The sequence below is a fragment of the Caloenas nicobarica genome, chromosome 1 (genome assembly GCF_036013445.1).
Source record: "Caloenas nicobarica isolate bCalNic1 chromosome 1, bCalNic1.hap1, whole genome shotgun sequence".
Classification (NCBI taxonomy): domain Eukaryota; kingdom Metazoa; phylum Chordata; class Aves; order Columbiformes; family Columbidae; genus Caloenas; species Caloenas nicobarica.
Window position 1 is genome coordinate 67,460,233 of NC_088245.1, and position 19,342 is coordinate 67,479,574.

General features: G+C 49.0%; 1 protein-coding gene across 1 annotated transcript in view; it reads right to left on the bottom strand.

Moving 5' to 3' along the window:
* Positions 1 to 200: 200 nt before the first annotated feature.
* WNT5B (Wnt family member 5B) overlaps positions 201 to 19,342 on the bottom strand; it is a 75,025-nt gene continuing 55,883 nt past the window's right edge. The window contains exons 2-5 of the mRNA XM_065632733.1: positions 16,770 to 16,938; positions 15,773 to 16,020; positions 9,271 to 9,563; positions 201 to 766 (exon numbers count right to left, since the gene is read on the bottom strand). Coding sequence (XP_065488805.1) covers positions 308 to 766; positions 9,271 to 9,563; positions 15,773 to 16,020; positions 16,770 to 16,849 — 1,080 coding nt within the window. The 5' untranslated portion in view covers positions 16,850 to 16,938 and the 3' untranslated portion in view covers positions 201 to 307. The remainder of the gene's footprint in view (positions 767 to 9,270; positions 9,564 to 15,772; positions 16,021 to 16,769; positions 16,939 to 19,342) is intronic.

The window sequence follows — 19,342 nt, forward strand, 5'->3', positions numbered from 1 at the left end:
AGCCACCCTTCTCCTCCTTCTTGCTGGCTTTGTTTCTGTAATGAAATAGTGTGTGCATGCATGCAGGGGGAATTCACTTTTGTCAGCACCTCCTTGACTGAAACATCCAAGGGGAGATGCATCCAAAGACAAACTCCCCAGCAGAACTGAAGGAATGGCAAATCAGCTGGCTTGATGGGGGAAATTTCAAAACCAAAATGTCTCTTAAATAAGCTTCTTTAATTATTATCATCTGTTTATTTATACAAATATAAAATATATTTATATAGATTTATATAATATAGATTTGTTGCTTTGGTGGCTCTTTTCATTTACAGACGTACTGGTCGACGATCTCTGTGCACTTTTTACACTTGACATAACAGCACCAATGGAACTTGCAGTGGCAACGCTCCACCTGGACGCTCTTGAACTGGTCATAACCCCGTCCGCAGCACATCAGCTCACAGCCATCCATGCCCTCTGAGGTCTTGTTGCACAGTCGGCCCTGTGTCCCCAGCGAACCAGTGGTCTCATTGCGCAAGCAATAGTCCGGGCTGGGGTCTACGTAGACCAGGTCCTCTTGCGTTGGCATGTTGAAACGGTTGTTCACCAGCTCCAGCTTGCCCTTCCGGCTGATCCTCATGGCAGCGGCGCTGTCGTACTTCTCCTTCAGCAGGTCGCCCACCTTGCGGAAGTCAGCCAGCTGCAGCCAGCAGGTCTTGAGGCTGCAGGAGCCCGACACACCGTGGCACTTGCAGGCCACATCCGCCAGCTTGTACACAGCCTGCAGGAAAAGGAAGACGATTAGGGGTCTGGAGCACCTTTCTTACGAGGAGAGACTGGGAGAGCTGGGTCTGTTCAGCCTGGACAAGGCTGAGAGGGGATCTTATCAATGATTATAAATATCTCAAGGGTGGGTCTCAAGAGGATGGGACCAGACTCCTTTCAGTGGTGCACAACGATAGGATCAGGGGCAATGGGCACAGACTGAAACACAGGAGGTTCCATCTGAATATGAGAAACTTCTTTACTTTGAGGGTGACAGAGCACTGGGACAGGCTGCCCAGAGAGGTTGTGGAGTCTCCTTCTCTGGAAACATTCGAAACTCACCTGGACACATTCCTGTGTGATCTGCTCTGGGTGAACCTGCTTTAGCAGGTGGGTTGGACTAGATGGTCTCCAGAGGTCCTTTCTCACCCTAACCATTCTGTGATTCTGTGAGTGCAATCAGGCAAAGCTGTGTTTATTCCTGCTGTACCAGCAGCTGGCTAATTACAATGAGTTCATCACTTTTTCATAGCTGCTTTGATTATCCCCCAATTTCTGTTGTTTTGCCCTTCAGAAGAGATAAAAGTCTCTTCTTCCTCCTGTTGTGACTGCTGCCTTCTTGTTCCCTAAATATTTCTATTTCGTGTCACATTGCCTCCAAACATGACTTCCCCGCCCCACCTTCTTTTCCCCTGGCAGATTTCTGACTTGACAGCAGTGTCAACAGTAGGAAAGAAGAAGGGGAAGAGTCCCATCCACGTGAACTCTGGAAACTTCCCCAGTCTCACAGACCACCATGATATTGCATGTTTTTCCCTTCAGAGCCCGGAAAAGGCAACACCAGGGAACCTGCCCATTTCCTACCACTTGCACCAGGAACCGATGCTATCACTGTAGGGATACATCTGCATCCTTTTTGAAATAAATCCATGGACCCACACCCTTTCGCTCCATCTCTGCCGAGAGGTGCTTGTTCAGGGTCGCGTTCAGAGGAGAAATTGCTTTCCAGAGAGGAGCAAGCAGGGGTGGCAGTGGTGGGGGGAAAGATGAACATCTCCACCCTGGAGGAGCTCACTTCTGCTTGGGGTGTTATCAGGCGCCCTCCTTGCAAGGCAGAGCTGAGCTGCAAGTCCTAACTGCAAACCTGCGCCGTCTTGTGTCCAGACATTTCCCTGCACTAACAGGACTGTCGCCGTGCAGAAGGGCCTGCATTTTAAACAGCGAACGCAAGCTTTCGGCACTGTCTTTTCTGAGTTACTTTCAGCTACGTTTTGGGGAGTCTGCGAGGGCTGTATATGTATCATACCCCTGAAAATGAGGCATCACCTGCTGCAGGCTGGGAAACCAAAATTAGCAAATAGTCTCAACGATTCAGGGCAGTGGGTGTTAAACCCTCAGCAGAGCAAGCATGGGGTGTAAAGGAAAATGGTCTTTACTGTTCTCCCTGCACCAGCTGGGAGGAGAAATATTGAAAAATATTATGGAATAACAAAGCTCAAAACCTAGGAAAATAAACTGAAATGCAGGTTGCATTTGTTCTTTCCATTAATTCCAGAGATGGGTACAAAATTGCATGCTACATGAGATCCTGTCAGCACTCAAAAGGCACTGACAAGAGATTGCAAAGCGAAGAAATGGCATCCCCACGCAATCAGAGCTACGCTGTGTTCCAGCAGCTTAACTCCCCCAGCCCTGGCTCCTCATGCTCTCACCATCAGGCTCACATCTGCTCTCCCAGGACCATCCTGCACCACACATGTTCGCAGGGAAGCACCTCTGCCAGATCGCATGTGCCAAGCAATGCTATTTGGCATTAGCTGCAAAATTACCACCAGCTGTATTTGGTGGGGGAGATCAAGAAACCTGAGAAAAACCTAGGATGTTCTGAAGGAGATGGAGATATGTCTTCTAGCCTGTTTTTCTGCTGAAGAAAGCAGCCAAACACTGAGGTTCTTTTCTGCCTCAGTCGCCGACACAGAAGAAAGCTTCCCAGCTCTCTGCATTTGCTTGCCAAGAGGTAAGTGATTAAGGCAATTGAGCATAGTGCAAGCAAAACCTTCTGCCTACGACTACGTTCTGGACCAGCAGCGAGAGGTCAGAGTTCTCCTACAACAACTGGTTGCCCCTGGTCTAACTAACACCTAATACTTTCGACAGCTAGCGAAGATTCAATTTGGCTTAATGGCTAAATCACATGGAGGCCAATCCAGCTCCCAAGAAAGTCAATGGAGTGAGTCCTTAAAACAGAGAAGCTTTAGTTCTGCTCCTCGGAGCTCAATTTACTGAGGCAATCCCTCATGGTGCAATGTAACAGCTATAGGCTGGGAGTTAAGCACTTGTCTTGGATCAAACTACAACTGCGAAGGACCAACCACACCGTTACTTAAGGATTCCTGCTGTACTATAACCAGACAGCTACAGCTGAATTTCCCAAGCCCCAGACACTTACTATATCCTCACTGCACTGCCAGCCTACTTGTTATAAGCTTGTGTTAGCACTTTTTCGTTATGGCTCTGTCAAATCCCAGGCCACTCGTGCCTCCCTTGCCCTTGCATGTGTTTTTATAAAGTATTATGATTCTTCCTAATCCTGGGCTTTGTTCCTTTAGAAAAACACTGCAACTCGATCCCTCTCAGTTAATGTCATGGGACTGAGTTCACTCCGGCTTGGATTTAAGCAACTGATGCTCAAAACATCTGGCCCATGTGGGCAGTAGCTGTGCTGGGGAATGCAAATGCTACCAGTTATCACAGGTGAGCATGGCACCACTCAGCCCCCCGCAGCTCCCACTATCAACATCCCATGGAGGTAACCACAGCTTCAGACATTAAATGGCTCTCCCACCCTTTCCCTTTGCTGCCCAGGTGGGGAGAAAACAGAGGAAATTGGAGAACGCCTCCCTGGCCTGGCTCGGGTCAAGGTAAAGAATAACAGACCTCACATGCAGTTCTGAGGGCAGGGTCTGATCGATGGCCATGCCACCTAAACAGGTTGAAAACGCCTCTAATGGACAGGCTTAAAGCCCCTTCCCATAAGCACAAGTTCTCTTTCAATTCTTTCCTTGCAAGAACAGGAAAGGGAAGAGAATTAATGGGAAATTCCTATGTGGTCAATTAGCCAAGACCCCCTTCCAGGCTCTTCTGGCAGTGGCTCGAGTGACTGATGATGGAGGCCTGCCATATGCTGACTAGGTAAACAACGTGGAAGGACAGACCGCCACAGTCCACCAGACAGGGAGACAGATAAGGAATGGTGTGGGGAAATAAAGAGAGGGTAACGGAGACCAACTGGAAGAAAAAAACAGATGGAAGGAAAGAACATACTGAGATAACAGCCAAAGACAAACAAACAAGAGCAATAAAGCCAGGAGCCACCACCACAAGGACTCCTATGTGGAGTGAAGGGGTGATGGGGTCAGGACTGCCTGAAAGATGAAAGACCCCTGGTCCCCTCCCATCCCTCTCAGCACCTTCTGAAAACCACAAAGAGCAGAGAGACGATCTACTCTCCTGCCACCAGAGTTTCTCAGGGTTCAAGGAGAACTTTCTCGCCCACAGGAAAGTGAGGGGGCACACCAAAAGACTGCCTAGAAATCAGAAGACATCAACTGAAACACTGGCTGGAAAGTGGGGCAAGGCTGTATGTGGGATGGCACCTGGTGGTCACTCAGCAAAGCTCACTGCCCTGTCTCCAGTACTCCTTTCAAAAACAGCTTTCGGGAGTATAGAGTTACATGTGCACCTTCCTGCTTCCAAAACCATAATCTCAGAAGTTAACATTTAGGAATGCAGGACTAGATGGGACCTCCTTGGTTGTTAAGTATGATCTCTTCCTATTGTGGGCACTGCTTCAAATAATATTTTCCTTAAATGTACAGGGTGCGCTTTTAAAAGCAATTAGGTTTTCAGCCACCATTATTCTGATCACTATTTCAATGATCAAGTATCTTTTTCTAATTTCCAGCCTAAATGTATTCACTTTATGCCCAGTTGCTATTGTGCCAAATTGGCCTTTTGCTTAAAAAGTACTTTTCCTCCCCTATTACTTCTCCCGCTAACGCAGACATCAGTCATATCCTCTCTCAACTTTCACTTTGCTAGGCTAAACATGGCAAACTATTCTAGCCCCACTTCTTAAGAAAAGATTCCTATCGCTTAGGTCAACCATAACAAGACTTTTCTAGTTTGAGGTCATTTTGCTTGGGAATATGAGAACATACAATATTTAGGGGCCTCAAGAGAGCTTAATACAATGGCATTAGTATTCCCTCATGTTTTATGAAACGACTTTCCCTAGTACATTATAGGATATTTACCACCTTCCGAGCCACATTATGTCTGCAGTCATCTGCAGCTGACTGCTGTGGCCAATTCTTTTCTACTTATTTCCTAATGACTAAAATGTTTTTCATACAAGACCTCAAATGATGGTCTTAATGTAGTTGTATTGGATATCATTAGCTGCTGTACAAAATTTGCATTCTCCTCTGTATTCATAATACCTGCCACCTTTGCATCATTGGCAAATTTCATCAGCCCATTCATAATTCTTGTGTTGAGGCTAAGAAACAAAAATACTAAGTGTTGATCTTGAGGCAAGTCCTTGAAGAGCTCTCCTAATTAATCTCTGTCAAGGTCAAGGTACGTCCTTTCATACAACTTACTGACATCCTTCCTTGAACCAGTTTCTTGTCCATCACATAGCGGCTACATTAAATGTCTCACAGAAGTTCCAATAAATAAGACCTGTGAGGACTATTTTGCTTTTTAGGAATTAAGTGATGTTCTAAATGATTGTGTGATCGATCTTTCAGAAATTCTTCTCACATTGTTTGCCATTCCGCCTCTTCCTCTGAGATGTCCTTTCGCCCAGGTCCTCCTGTGAATGCTGCCAAGGTCACACTGCGTGTGCCGCCAGGTGCCAGGTCTTTCCGAGTGCCAGGAAAGAAAGTGGGCACTCCCTGTGACTTGAGACCTTTATGCTACCTGAGTTTTGCTTCTGCCTTGGTTCTGATAATTTACATTTCCAGCCTTTTTCCTTTGCTCCCATGCCAATACATTTCTAAGAGCCAAAAGGAAAGGCTGTCCCCTGTACTAGCCAAATACCACCCTCACCAGAAAACCTGGAACCCATCATAATGCCATCTCACAGCCACCCCAGGCCTGATCTCCATCCAGATGCTTTCATATTTGTCTCCTTTCCCGATTTCAGCATCTCCATTCCTCACTACCCCAGATTCCTCATCCACTCAATCCACCCCAAAGCCCCACTCTCATTTCCTCCAGAGCCCTTCATCCTCCTTCCAACCCTTTGCTGCCACTTGACTCCCATCTGAATCATTTGACCTGATCCCAAACTCCCCTCCATCAGCAGCCCCTGCACCATCCCACCCATCTCAGGTCCACTGGCCCCAACCTTTGGTACTTGCTGCTCCTCTTCCTCAACCTGTCTGAACATGACAGCTGTCTCCTCATGCCTTCCTCGCTCCCACAAGGTGCCAGCACCATCGGCCACTGCCTCCTGTGCTAGACCTTGCCTGCCCCTAGAGCCTCTTGCCTGGCTTCCCCCCAAAAGCACAGTCCCAGGGGATTTAAAATTCTACACTACAAGCACTTGCTTCCCTAGGCAGAAGTGTTGAGGACAGAGAAAGACATCTGTTGTGCAGCAGACATACGGTACCCCTCCCCACGAGCAATGCCCCCTATTCCAACTTGAAGCCCCAGGTAAAGCACTCACTTACTTTGGGGACCAAAACTACCCTGTCTTTAGACTCAGCCCCATCCACACTGGCTAGCAGTCTCCCTTCTTCCAATCTCCTCCAATTTGCAAAGTTTAATAAACTTTCATTGTTTATTTTACTACCCTTTGCTTGCAAGGTCTGACTCAGTGTGATATTTTACTGTTCTCACTTCATCTTTACACTTCTTGACCTCTAAGACAGAGCTTTTCATTATTTATTTGCTATCAGTTCATTTTTTGCCATTCTTAGTAGGCTCTCAGTCTATTGCTAACACTCCTCTGTGGTAGTTATTCATTCAGTGAGGTCTGGATATTCTTCCTACAAGCTTTTTCCTCTTGCTTGGCATGCAGAATTGTAATGGCTTTAGCATCTTTGACTTGAAAAAGTTCCAGGCCTCCTCCACATCGAGTTCCTCGGCTGAGTTTACTTACCAGCTCCCTTACTTTATCAGTTTGTTGTTTGAAATCCACAAGCTTAATTACACACTGGTTTATACTTCTATTTAATTTAATATAAAATGACTTGCGTTCATTTAATCTAAGGTTATTTTCTACGGCCATCTGTTCTACAGAGTCTACAAAAACCAAGCTTGAAATAACATTGTCTTTTGCTGGCCCCTCTGGAAAGCTTTTGTCTGGGTTCTGTGTTAACTGGAGACAGAAACTGCCCTGAGAGCTTGTCGACGAGTCCAAAGAAGCATGGGCACCATAGCATTCCAAGCACAATTTAAACAAACTTCTGCACTGTAGTAAAGGGAGGACATAACTGGTTTTAGTTCTGTCCTTACAGCAGGAGAAAGCTTTCTTCCTTCTAACACCATCCCATCATGTGAAATCACAGCTCAGTGAGACACTTGCCCATAGAACAAGAATAACAAGACAGGGTAGTGCTACCCATGCTGTGGAGCAAGAGTCTTCTGACTTGATCTTCTGATACAGATATTACCACAGTTCAACTGGCACCTCAAACTTTTGGCCATATTCTGTCTCAGGACTGGCTGTTAAAAAGTCTCATAACGCATTCACTCCCTATTTTAGGTAGGGTATTTATTTGTAGTAATCCGGGTTCACAACTCCAGACATATAAGATGTTCAGAGCAAATACTGCAGAGAAGAATGCAACTTTCAGGCTACTACTCAATTGAGGAATGCACCCCCCTCCCCATTTCTAAGCAAATGCAGACCCTCTGTCCTTCCAAACCAAAAAAAAAAAAAAAAACAAGCCCAACCCAAAACCCATCGAGTTCTACAGCTTTCAAGTCCACAGTTTTCCACCTGCTGCAGATTTACTCCAATTTGATTTTGCAAAAGAACCATGGAATATTTGCAGTGCTTCAACCTGACACATTGATTTCATGATCAAAAAAATGGAGCAGATCTTCTTTGGTGGCAAAATGAAGCCGAAATTACATGCAGAAGAGACAGACATACATGGGAAAGGGAAAGATAATTCAGTAACAATTAGAAGTAAGAAAGGACAGAAAATTGATAAGGTAACTGGATATTTGTTAAGAATGTGGAAAAGAGCAAGGCTAAGTACACTTAATAGCATTTTTTAGTATGTGTTAGAAATAAAATTAACCTTAGAAGAGCTCACTACTAGGGCAGAATGATAAAAACTTTAAACACCCTGTGAAAAAGGCACAAATGTTCAAGTAAGCATTCCTGCTCTACATTGGGAAAGAGGCAGGATTACACAGTTGTACTGCATATGAATGATGCTACACCTTCCAGCCTATTAATCACAGACAGAGGAATTGTGTAAAAAGCAAATGTGCGTATACTGAATGCAAAGGGGGCAACTTCACCTATGTTTACAGAATCAGTGAGATCAATACCAGAACCCAGTATGTTGTTCTGATATCAGGTTTCTTAAAGGATATGGGAAAACTGGGAAGGGTACACTAAAGTGATGTAAAAGTGATGTGGTGGCTGATGAGAACATCTGAAAGCAAGAGAGTCTTCAGTGCTCAATCTGGTTTGTCAAGAAAGAGTGGTGAATAAATTACAGTAGATAAATACTTCTATGCAGAGGAAATCCTGATTACGAAGAGGCTTTTGGATCTAACTGTAAAAGTCTGAAAAAGAACTGATTGGAAGCTGATGCCAGATAAATTCAAATGATAGTGACGTACAGTGTTGAAACAAGGTGATCAATGATGGTAGCACACTACAAAGAGAAGTGATGGACTCTCCATCCCTAGTGGTCTCCAGATCAAAAATGTGTATCTTCTTAGAAAATTTCTGTCACCTAGCTACAAATTTAGTTTGCCCAATACCAAGGTAACTGAGCAAGGCATAAGTTTCAGAGATAGCCAGGCAGCCTGATTCAATATTTGCTTCTGGCCTTACATCCCCAAAATCTGAATGATGGCAGTAGAAGAGAACTCCACATGCCATCAGATTCTTCCTTTCACCACCAGCCCATCACTTCGGCAGCTCTGGGATGCTAGTTTCTGAGATGTAAACCTTGAAAATGAGCCACGACAGCACCTAGTTTATTTGGAAAGGGCTTACACGCCTGCACACTTGTGTCATACAGTATCTCAGCAGACCCAAACACTCACTGGTTTTAGCTGGCCATGGAAGCCTGCCATTAAAACTGGGATATAATATTGTCAATAGTGTCAGTAATATTCACAGAAATGCAGAATATGTGACCATACACTGTTAGTGGGGCATCATTGGACTATCCCTCATCAAACCTCCAAGTAATTTGGTATCTAGCAACCTTCTGAATCTGCCTCTGAGAATGAGGAAAAGGTAAACATCTGTCTTACCCTGCGACCAGCCTCGTTGTTCTGCAAGTTCATCAGCATGCGAGCCTGCTCCTCCGAACCTCTCACGTAGTTCTTCTCCCTCTCCTTGGCATCCACAAACTCCTTGGCAAAACGATATCCGTACTCCACATTGTCCCCGCAGCCACCCCACAGCCAGTCTCGGGGCAAGTCCTTGGGCCGGGCGGTCCGGCTGCAGCCACAGCTGGAGAGCTCTCCTTCACGGCAAGCCCGGCTGATGGCGTTCACCACCCCGGCAGCACTGACGGCGTAGGTGAAAGCAGTCTCTCGGCTACCTGTGAGAGAGACATGAGAAGCAAAATAAACTAAAGACAGATCTCATTTAACAAACACAACACACAGCAAGGAGCAAGCGAAGGAGCTCTGGACAGCAGGACATGGTGCGCCCTGGGAAGGCGCACAGAATTAACATGAATGAAGGAATGGGGTGGTCAAGCACAAGGGCACTACCCTGTTCTGGTAGAAGGGGAACTGTCCTAACAAATCCTTGGATCTCGTTTTTGTTTTCATTTCACACTAACAGCTCCATTCAACTGACTGTCCAGAGCTGGCAGTTCCTGTGTAACCAGGATCAAACCCAAATCTGATTCTCTGACATACACCAGGGAAGGGGCTGAGATTCCTGCTGTCACCTGGAATAGTGTTCTTGGGAAGAGCATGCTCTTCATGAATTTGTAGGTGCTGCTCCTCAAGGGTTATTATTTTTATTACACCTATGTTTGCCCTTTCAAGAGCCCTGGAAATTCCATGCCTTGCCCAAAAGAAATAGCAACACCATAGGCAGGGACTGCTCAGCCTCTTTCCCCTCCGAGCAGTGCTTCAGTATCCTCTCATTTTTACCCAGAGGAAACTCTCAAGCAGCAAGAGGGTTATTCACTTACTGAAAATACAACTGCTGCCTCAGCCACTGAATTTGCCAATAATCATTGAGAACTAACAAGGTTGAGTCTGTGCAAAAGGAGCAATCTGGTTAAGCCAGGTATCACTCTGGAACAGTTTTCATTTAATTGGGACAAGCACTCTTTATGGGCTCCTCAGTTCATCGATCTTATTTTGGTTTACTTAAGGTCAGCTGAGAATTGTTTCGAGACGAACTGAAGAAAACGCGTTTTTACACGACAGCATCAAGTCAGAGGCTCTCCCAACGCCTACAGAACTGCAGTGCTGGAACAAGTAAAACTTTCCCATGTAGACAATAATAAAAAGACTTTCCATTAGCAGGTTTACTAGAGACTGCCCTGCTTGAAGTGTATGCTCTATACAGCTTCGAACCTTAGCCAAGCAGCTGGATTGGTTCTCCAGCTATGTGTTCCTGGCAGTGATTCAACTCCAATTTGACCGGGGCACCAACGCAGCCAGAACACTGCATGAGGCCAAGTGTGCTGCACCAGCCAGTGCTGTGGGGCTGAAGCGGGGGGGACGGGTAGAGGGGGATGAGGAGGAGGCAATCCACACCTGCGCTCTCCCCACAGGGTGTAATAAATAGCTAAACTGACACCTCCAGAGTCATTGTGTGCATCACCAAACTTTCAGGTGATAAAGAGAACAACTGCCAAAGCTTCACTGGAATAAGCAATCTGATTGCGAAGAGCTACTTACACCAAACCCCAGCAAGAGGTGACCCTCTAGTGCTCTCAAGCAAATTTGAATGACTTCAGAGGGCAGATGCTCCAAGAACAGTTTGTCACCAACCCACGAGGCTCTCAGTGCCAGATCCCTCAGCAGGACTGAGCTGATGCTTTTGGTATGCTCTTGTTCCAATTTGCATGTGCTGACAATCTGTAATTAATAGCAGCTTATCACCAGCTTAGTGGTAATGACCCAAGACAAAGGCAAGGCTGTGAATGGCATCCACCTTTCAGAACTAGTTGTGATTTCCCACCCCACCCCCCAAAATGAGAGTTGTACACTAATGGCTTCTGCTCTGGAGTACAGCATAAGACTGATAAAATACTAAAGGACACATAATATAGAAGGGAGGGCCCTGCTAGCAGGTCATAAGGAGAGGACTGTGACCCCCAAACCTCCCTGATCCAAGAGGTAAAGAGGAGTGACTCCCAGTTACAGTAATTCTGCTGAGACTAGCCAATAAGGGAGTTCTGGTCATTTTTCAGCAACAAAAAAAAATCAAACTTTTACTCATCTAGTTTATTTTATATGTTATGGGTATTTTAAGGTAATGGTTTAATGTGCAGTTTTGTCCCTACCAGTCTGTGTGTGTATGGTGACGGCCTTGCAGATACACCAATCATCCTATTAAGTGGAGCACTCCCTGCATCTATAGAGATTAAAACAGACACAAGGAAAGCACCTCCTGGTGCTACAGCTTTGTGCAACAGAGCCTGCATGACTCCAGGTGCTTAGCATCCTTATAGCTTGGGGGAGATCTCTGAAAGCACAGACTGGATTCACACTTTTACTGCCCATGTTCTAACCACCTCCACTGTTTCAGATGTAGCAGCATGACTTGATACGCAGTCCCTGAATCTGCACGAGTTGTTTAGGCTGCTAAGGATGGCGGTTGGAGGCTGAAACAAGTCACAGCAGGATTTTTTTTCCCCCCTTGCTGCCCACAAAGCAGAACAAACCACAGCGCTTGTTAGACATAGGTTTGGAAGACTGAGGCTCGGTTTGGGAGGTGGGATCGGACATGTGCATGAAACTCTGTTCTAATACAAAGCAAATTTGTAGCTGGCAATTGTGGGCTTATACATCCAAGTTTCCCAGCCTTGGAAGAGCATTTCGTTTTTTTGCTCACCATCTGAAAGTTCACCCCAGTTCCGCACCTCCGTGCCATCACCTCAAAAGACAGGGGTGTTATTAGCCAAATGTGTGCAAACCTGAACAGAGGTTACAGAGAGGGTCAGGCAGTAACCCCCCCAGCTTCTGCCTTCTCCCTGGCCTCTGCGGTCCCCGGGAGGCTGTGCCGGGCGGCGGGGAGCTCCGCGGAGCTCTGCTGCCCTCCTGTGCCCGCCGCCCACCCGCCACCGGCATGGGGAGCCCGGGGAGGAGGCAGCTTTCGGATGGCGGCAGCAAGGATGCCAAGGTGAGCTGTCCCCAGGCAAGGTGTCGGTCCCCACAGCTTGCTCTTTGGGAGCTGCAGGAGAAGGAGATGACCCCAGAAGGGAGACTGATGCAAAGATGATAAAAATGTGTCACTCTAACTTCTTTGATGAAAAAGTTTTCGTTTCAGTTGATTTTTTTAAAAAGCATTTCCCTAAAGTTTGGCAATCTTGAAAAAAAAGAAAGAGTAAATATATTTCTCTTTGTTCTCTTCTTTCATGACTTGTTATGACTCCTTTTTTTTTTTCTTCTTTTTGCATTTGAAAAGGCAGAAGAGAGATCTTTGGCTTCAGAAATGGCTGGACTAACCTGGAAACCCCAGCCCTGTGTTTAGGATTGCACAGAAGGAGATATATTCTCTGTTCCCCTCAGGAAATTCTAACATGACCTTTTTGGGTGCTCTGTCCTCTCCCTCATAAATGTAGCAGTAAGGAATGTGTCTCTATGTAATGTATAGAGATATATATACACACATGTGCAGTCTAAAATCTGTAATGACGGAACAAGAAGCAACTTCAGAAGGATAATTTTTGTACATCGCCAGATATCATTATTGAATAAACCACATTTAAAAGGCAACACAACACAAACACTAGGAAAAAACAATGCTAAAAAGCAGTCTACTTTACTGCTATGAATGCCTCTACAAAAGCTTTGGATCATCAGACTGCCTCACCTCTATGAAATGCACAAAATGAAGGTGTAATGATTAAACACAGACCGGGTCTCCCGTTTCTGAGCTGAGCCAAGTTCTGCAAGGGAGAAAGGAAACAAATCTTCCAGGTTTCTGAGTGAACGCTCTCGGGAGCATCTCCCAGGCTTTGGACTTGGCCAGGGCAGGTTCTCCTTCCCTCTCACAATCTAGAGCAGCTCAAGAAATCATATAACGTATGCCATGCCTGCATCGGTGGGTGGGCAGCTGAGAGTTGTTGGCACACTATACACCTTCTGAGTCCTTCTTATCTCTTCCCCCCTCCCCGCTCTCCACAACACTCTGGCATGCCTCTGCACTCTTGCAGATATTCTGGTCTCCAGACCTTTCTCGTGCCACTGGCACAGAGTACAGAAAAAGGGCTGTGGTCCAGAACTGGGACTCAGACGTTGAAAACAGGAGACAGGCACGCAGTATGAACCCAGGGAAGAATGACTTTATAGTCCGCACAACCTGAGAGACTGAAAGGCTTCGTTTTCTTCTCCAGTGTGGAAAATGGATTTGCCGAAATGATGAGCAATGCCTCATTACAAAGTAGGAAAAAGTAAAAGGGGAAGGTGGAACTAAGAGGGGAAAAAAAAAGAGGCAGCATCCCCCTCCACAGCAGCTTATCACTGACATAGACAACAGCGATAAACCATCATAGACCCTTTAATAGCCCAGGCCACCTTTGGTGACATTTTTCTTGCTTTTCCGTGCTGTCTTGTGCTGGAGTATAAACACCTGAATATGCTCTAACTGACCAGAGAATCTAAAGGAGATAGATTCAAAACTCTTTGTTAGGATGGGTTTTTAAACAGCAGGCAAACACAGGCAGCCATCTCACAGACACTACCATCAGCAGATTCCTACTTCAGATACAACAGTTCCCCTAACAAATGCACACACACACAAACCAAAGAGCAGCAGCAGGACTACCAGACACACCCGTCACATACTCACACCACCTCTTCCCTTATCAAAACCCAAATCTACTCCCTATCTAAACTAATAGGATCAAATTCATTTTAGAGAGGATGAATCTTCCCTCTTCCACTATCCACTCTAGTCCCTTCTTCGCATATGCCCTCTGATCCTATCTGACAGTTTTTCATCCTTCAGCTCTGATCTTTGCTTTCTCTTAGTTCACCCTTACTTCTTTTCTCCAGGTGTGGACTCACCCACTGGACCACCCTGGGTCTGCAGGAAGGTACTGTAGAAGAGGATAAGGTTTGCTCCAGAAGAGGAGTCCTATTTTCTGGTGTCCTTGTGGAGTCACTAGGATCTCTTTGGGGACCTGAAATTTACCCTGTTCTTTGGGATAAGTTACATATGAGGGAGGGTCATGAGAAGGGAGAGATGGAGGCATGGTGTTCGTCCTTTTCCTTTAGTGGCCGAAATCTCAATGTGCATACCCCAAAGCACAAGTTTTAACAATATGGGATTGCATGCAACCTCATCTAGCCACCACTCCTGCTATCAGAAAGCGAGAGATCAAGGATGCGCAGATGCCTTGGATGTGTGTCAGGAGCTGAAAGTATGTGTCAGGAAACTGCATTTTCCAGGGGAGTACCCCAGAGAAACAGCGATTTGTTGGGATATGAGCTATGCAGAAGGGGAGGAATTAGTATGGCTCTGGTGGGCTGAATTAGGAATTCTGAAACGTTGAGTAACACATGCAGAAATACCCATAAAATTCTCTAGGATGACACATTAGAATTTCGGGATCAAACAGAAAGGATCACAGGACTTTGTTATCCTGGTACCCTATCACTTTCACGCCCCAGAGGTATTAAAGATGCATCTCTTGGTGTACTGCTGCCCATGTGCTTTTTTTGAGAGCGAAGCCAAAAAGGTGCCACGAATGCTGGGGGCAGCTGGGGTGCAGGAGCTGGAGGTCTTTTTCCACTCTTTGCTAAGTGTTTTCTCTGACCTCACAACTGAGAAATAGTGATGGTTCTTCAGGGTAAATGATCGGCTTTGTGGGTGGGAAACAAAACCTTCACACGGGGCTGGAGAGCATGCGTGTGTGCGTGTGCATGTTTGTGTGAGTGGCTGTTTTAACACCTTTTCTTTATTGTCCTGGCTGTCGGACACATCAAACCGAGCCCGGATTTCTCAGTTTCTTGCCATCAGATGATTGCATTTCAAAAGGAGCTGAGACAATGTAGCTAGGTCACACCTCAATTCAAGTGCAGTAATGGCCTGCCAATGTGCCTCTTACTGCCAGCAGGGCAGGAATTATAAAAATCTCTTAGGTTTACACAGAAAGTGGCATAACAGGGAGGGGTAAAAATCCCATGCCAGAGGAGTCTGTATTTCCCACATCTCAGGGCCGCGTTCCCTGTCTGAAGGCACTCCAGATGCTGGGAATGATAACATGGGTCCATTGTTTCTGCCTCCAGCTTCTTCCCTCCCTACCTTTGAACAAGCATACAAAACAAAAGCAGCCCTCCTCTTCCTGACCTTCCCATGCACCCCCACCTCCAGAAAGCGTGCCCCCCACACACAACCCCCTGCTGCCCCAGCTCGCTCCTGGCTCAGGTGCATCGCTGCCACCCGCGCAGGCAGCACCAGCACACAAGGCAACGGAACAGCTCGCTAAAGGCAACTTTAAGATCAGCGCTAATGGGGCTCATCACTCCTGCGTGTGTATTTGAAGAACGGGAGAAAAGTGCACCGGGACAGCCGGCCTGAGCCCCGCACCTGCCCCGTACTGGGTGCTCCTACCTATTTTCATGACCCGCCCAAAGACGGAGGTGTTGTCCACCGTGCTGCAGTTCCACCGCCGCTGCCGAAACTGGTACTGGCACTCCTTGATGGCACTGCGGGCCCCTTCCCCGATGAACACCATGTGCTCCTGGTAGAGCTGGCAGAGCTTGCGCTGCCCAGGGGAGAGCCCCGGCAGCTGGCTGCACACCGGCTGAGCGCCGATGATGTACATCTCAGGCCTCTGGATGGGGTTCATGGCCAAAGACCTGCGATGAGAAAAACATCCAAGGGAGTCTGGAGGGAGAGGCCCCCTCTGCGAAACGCCCGGCACGTTTCCCCGCCAGCCCAGCCCAGCCCAGCCCAGCCCCGCTCCGCTCCCAAAGCCCGGGCGCATTTCTCATGTCAGCTGCCTCCCTCTACGACTCTGCCAGATGCGAGGCTTTTCCAGGGCTCTAGCGGGAGAAACACAGCTCGTTTGTAACCTGAGTTTAAACACAGAGGACACCCGGGATGAGGAGGAGGCTGAGAGAAAGCTCAGCACTTTCTCTGCAAAAGAAGAAAGTGAGCAGTTTTTTTTAACAGACCGCCAGCGAGCGATGCCTGCCTTCGAGCCGAGCTATTTTCCGCTCTTTAGGGGAAGGGGGCTCCGCGGCTGCTCCCAGCGCTTTTGGCAGCGGGTAGGAAACCTTACCCATCCTCTCCTTACGCTTTCCCCCCACCTTAAAGCCCAGATGGGATTTCAGCGATCCCGCACAAAAGGAGCCCAGAAATGCCTGGAGGAGAGGGGCTGCGTCCCACGTCCCCCAAAAACTGGGTAGAGACGGTGGCAGGGGGGAACCTGGAAAGAAGCAAGCTGCTACGAAAGAAGCCCGGGAAGCAGGAAGGCTCCCGCGGGGAGCGCAGGGCAGCCGCCCCGCTCCCCCTCCGCCGCCCGCCCCGGGACGGTCCCAGCCCCCGGTGCCCGGCCCGCGGCGGCGGACAAAGGCGCCGCTGGCTCCCCCGCGCCCTCACTCACCACCAGGAGCTGGCGTCGGCCACCGGCGAGGTGCAGCTGCAGAGGAGCGCGGCGGCGAGGGCCAGCCTCGGCCCGGTCATGGTGGGCTGCGGGCGGCGGCGCTGGGGCAGCCCCCGCAGAGCCGGCCGCCGGGACGGGGCGCCCTGCGGAGAAGCACCGAGGAGAAGCCCTGGAGCGGGGCCTGCGTGCGGCGGGGGCGCAGCGAGCACAGCCCGGGCTGCCGCCCCCTCCCACTCCGCCCCCGCCGCCCCCCGCAGGACCCTCCCCCGGTCGCTGCCTCCCGGGGACTCCAGCGGCGGCCCTGCCTCCCTCCCGCCCTCGGCCCGGGGGCAAGGGGCCGCGCTGCCGGGGCTCCGCCGCCACCGAGGGAGCTTCCCCGTCCCGCCCGGGGGCAGTGAGGAGACGTGTGGGACTGGCCTCACCCTCAGGGGCGTCGGGAGGGACCCCCGGAGCCTCCGGGCTCCCCCTCGCCAGCCCGTGGTCCGTGGGTGCCCCCCCGGGCCGTGGCGTGGCCGGGAGCCCCGCGGCTGCAGGTGTGCGGGGAGCCGGCGGGGCACATCAAAGCGCCGCGCTGGCCCCACCGCCTTTGTAATGCAGGGCCGGCTCGGAAATGAGCTGCCCCCTCCCCAAAACGGCCTCCAGAAGGGCCCCACGCCATTGCCCCAGCTCCGCGCCCCGGGCGGGGGGTCTGCGAGGCTCGGCTGGGCTGCCGGCGACGAGCGCAGATAGGGCTGGCACCAGAGCCTAATGGCTTTATGAGCAGGGGAGGTGGACCGAAGAAAAGCTTCAAAGGCTCCTCTTGTCCAAACATCCCTCTCCCTTTTTCCCCGCTCGACTCACCAGGAACCACAACAGTGGGGGCAATCTGGCAGCTCCTCAGCCCCTTCCCCCCAGACACTGGCAGAAACCAAACGCAGGCATCCCAGACCCGTACGGGTACTTGCAACAAACGCTCCTCGCACCCTACCTCCTCCACGCCTGCCGCAGGGAAATAGTCACCTTGTCACGCCATCGGCACCATTGCTGCTGCCTCCATCTCAACATAGCCTTCACCATCCTGTCCTACCCTGCGCCACACGGTCTCCACCTCTCTGCCATGGACAAATGCCTTCCCCCTCCTCTCTCATAAAGCCTCGCGCTGGGCCTGGCATCCCCCCGACCCTGCCCCTGCGGCTCCCCAAACACAGGCTGAATGTATGGCTCCCTTCCAGCAACTCCCAGGTTGTGGCCACGGCATCCGTGGTGCAAGACCCACAAGTACCCGGCCTTTCACTCTGCCCCACGAGCAGCGCCCGAGACATGAATCACCAGATTCGGCAGCTCAGACCGCTCAAGTATATTTTTCATCGAATTCCTTGCGCCCGCCACGGTGGACTTGCTGTGTTTGTTTGCAGCACGCTTCGCTTCCTCCCCCATCCAGATGTACTGTACCTGCAGCTGGTGGCCCATCTCACCTGGCAGGCAGATGTGGGGCTGCGAGTGCCAGAATTAGCCTCAGGACAAAAAAGCCTTGTGTGACCCAGAACCTCAGCGAGAGAGGAGTTTTACTGCTCGGGCACAGCAGGATCCACGTCTGAAGAAAACAGGGTGACTTTATTCACATCTTCTATATCCTCCCTTTTCCTCCTCCCACAGCCCCAAGTGTGACGGAGGGATGGCGAGGTGTATGTGTGTGTAGCCACGCATACATGTTTTGGGTCTGTTTCTATAGGGAATAGACAGAATGGAAAGTTTATCTCCAGGAGTCTGGGGAGGAAGGAAGTTGTATATGGATGAATGGCTTTTCCATGACAAACAATGAGTCTGCACAGACATGGTGTGATGTCACCTAAAGAATTTCCAAGCCAGCCTCAGATACAGAAAACCTTCTCGCTGGCAGAGATGAGACCGTCCCACCTTTCCATCTCACCACAGCCAGAAAGAAGAACTAGGACAGGGGAAAAAAAAGGCCTCCCTGTCTCGCACATGCACACAAGGCATGTGCCATGTAAATAGATGACATGATGGGAGCGATGTATCTCCAGGCTTCACCCTCACCAAGTCTCCCCGCAGATTCTGAGAAAGGAGTAAACCGTGGTGAGCCGTCCCGGTGCCTCTCCCAGCCAGGAATGTGAGACAGCATTTCCACAAATATGGGTGACGTCAATGTCCATGTTCGTGTGAGCTTCTCCAGGCGCATGTGCTCAGCCGCGGCACTCCACGGGGCAAGGATGTATCACCACGTGGTGCTGGACCAGTGGTCTACCCAAGGTATGGTGCCATCATGGAAATGAAAACTTTTCCAGCTGGTAAAACCTGGGAGGTGCTCATGCAAAGCTTGGTCCAGAAACATATGGCACTAACTAACTATCTCATTTTAAGTATTAATATTTGAAGGCAGCTGATGATTAACAACAGCAAAGTGTTGTGAATACTGCTAGTAGCAACCTGACTGCCAACAAGCACAAGCAAGGCAATGATCTTATTTTGAAACACGAGAGACAAAAATTGCTATATGGGATAAGGTCACTTATCCATTCAACCTAATATCCTCTCGAAGGCGGCAACTAAAGGAGATGCTTCAGTGGGAAAGG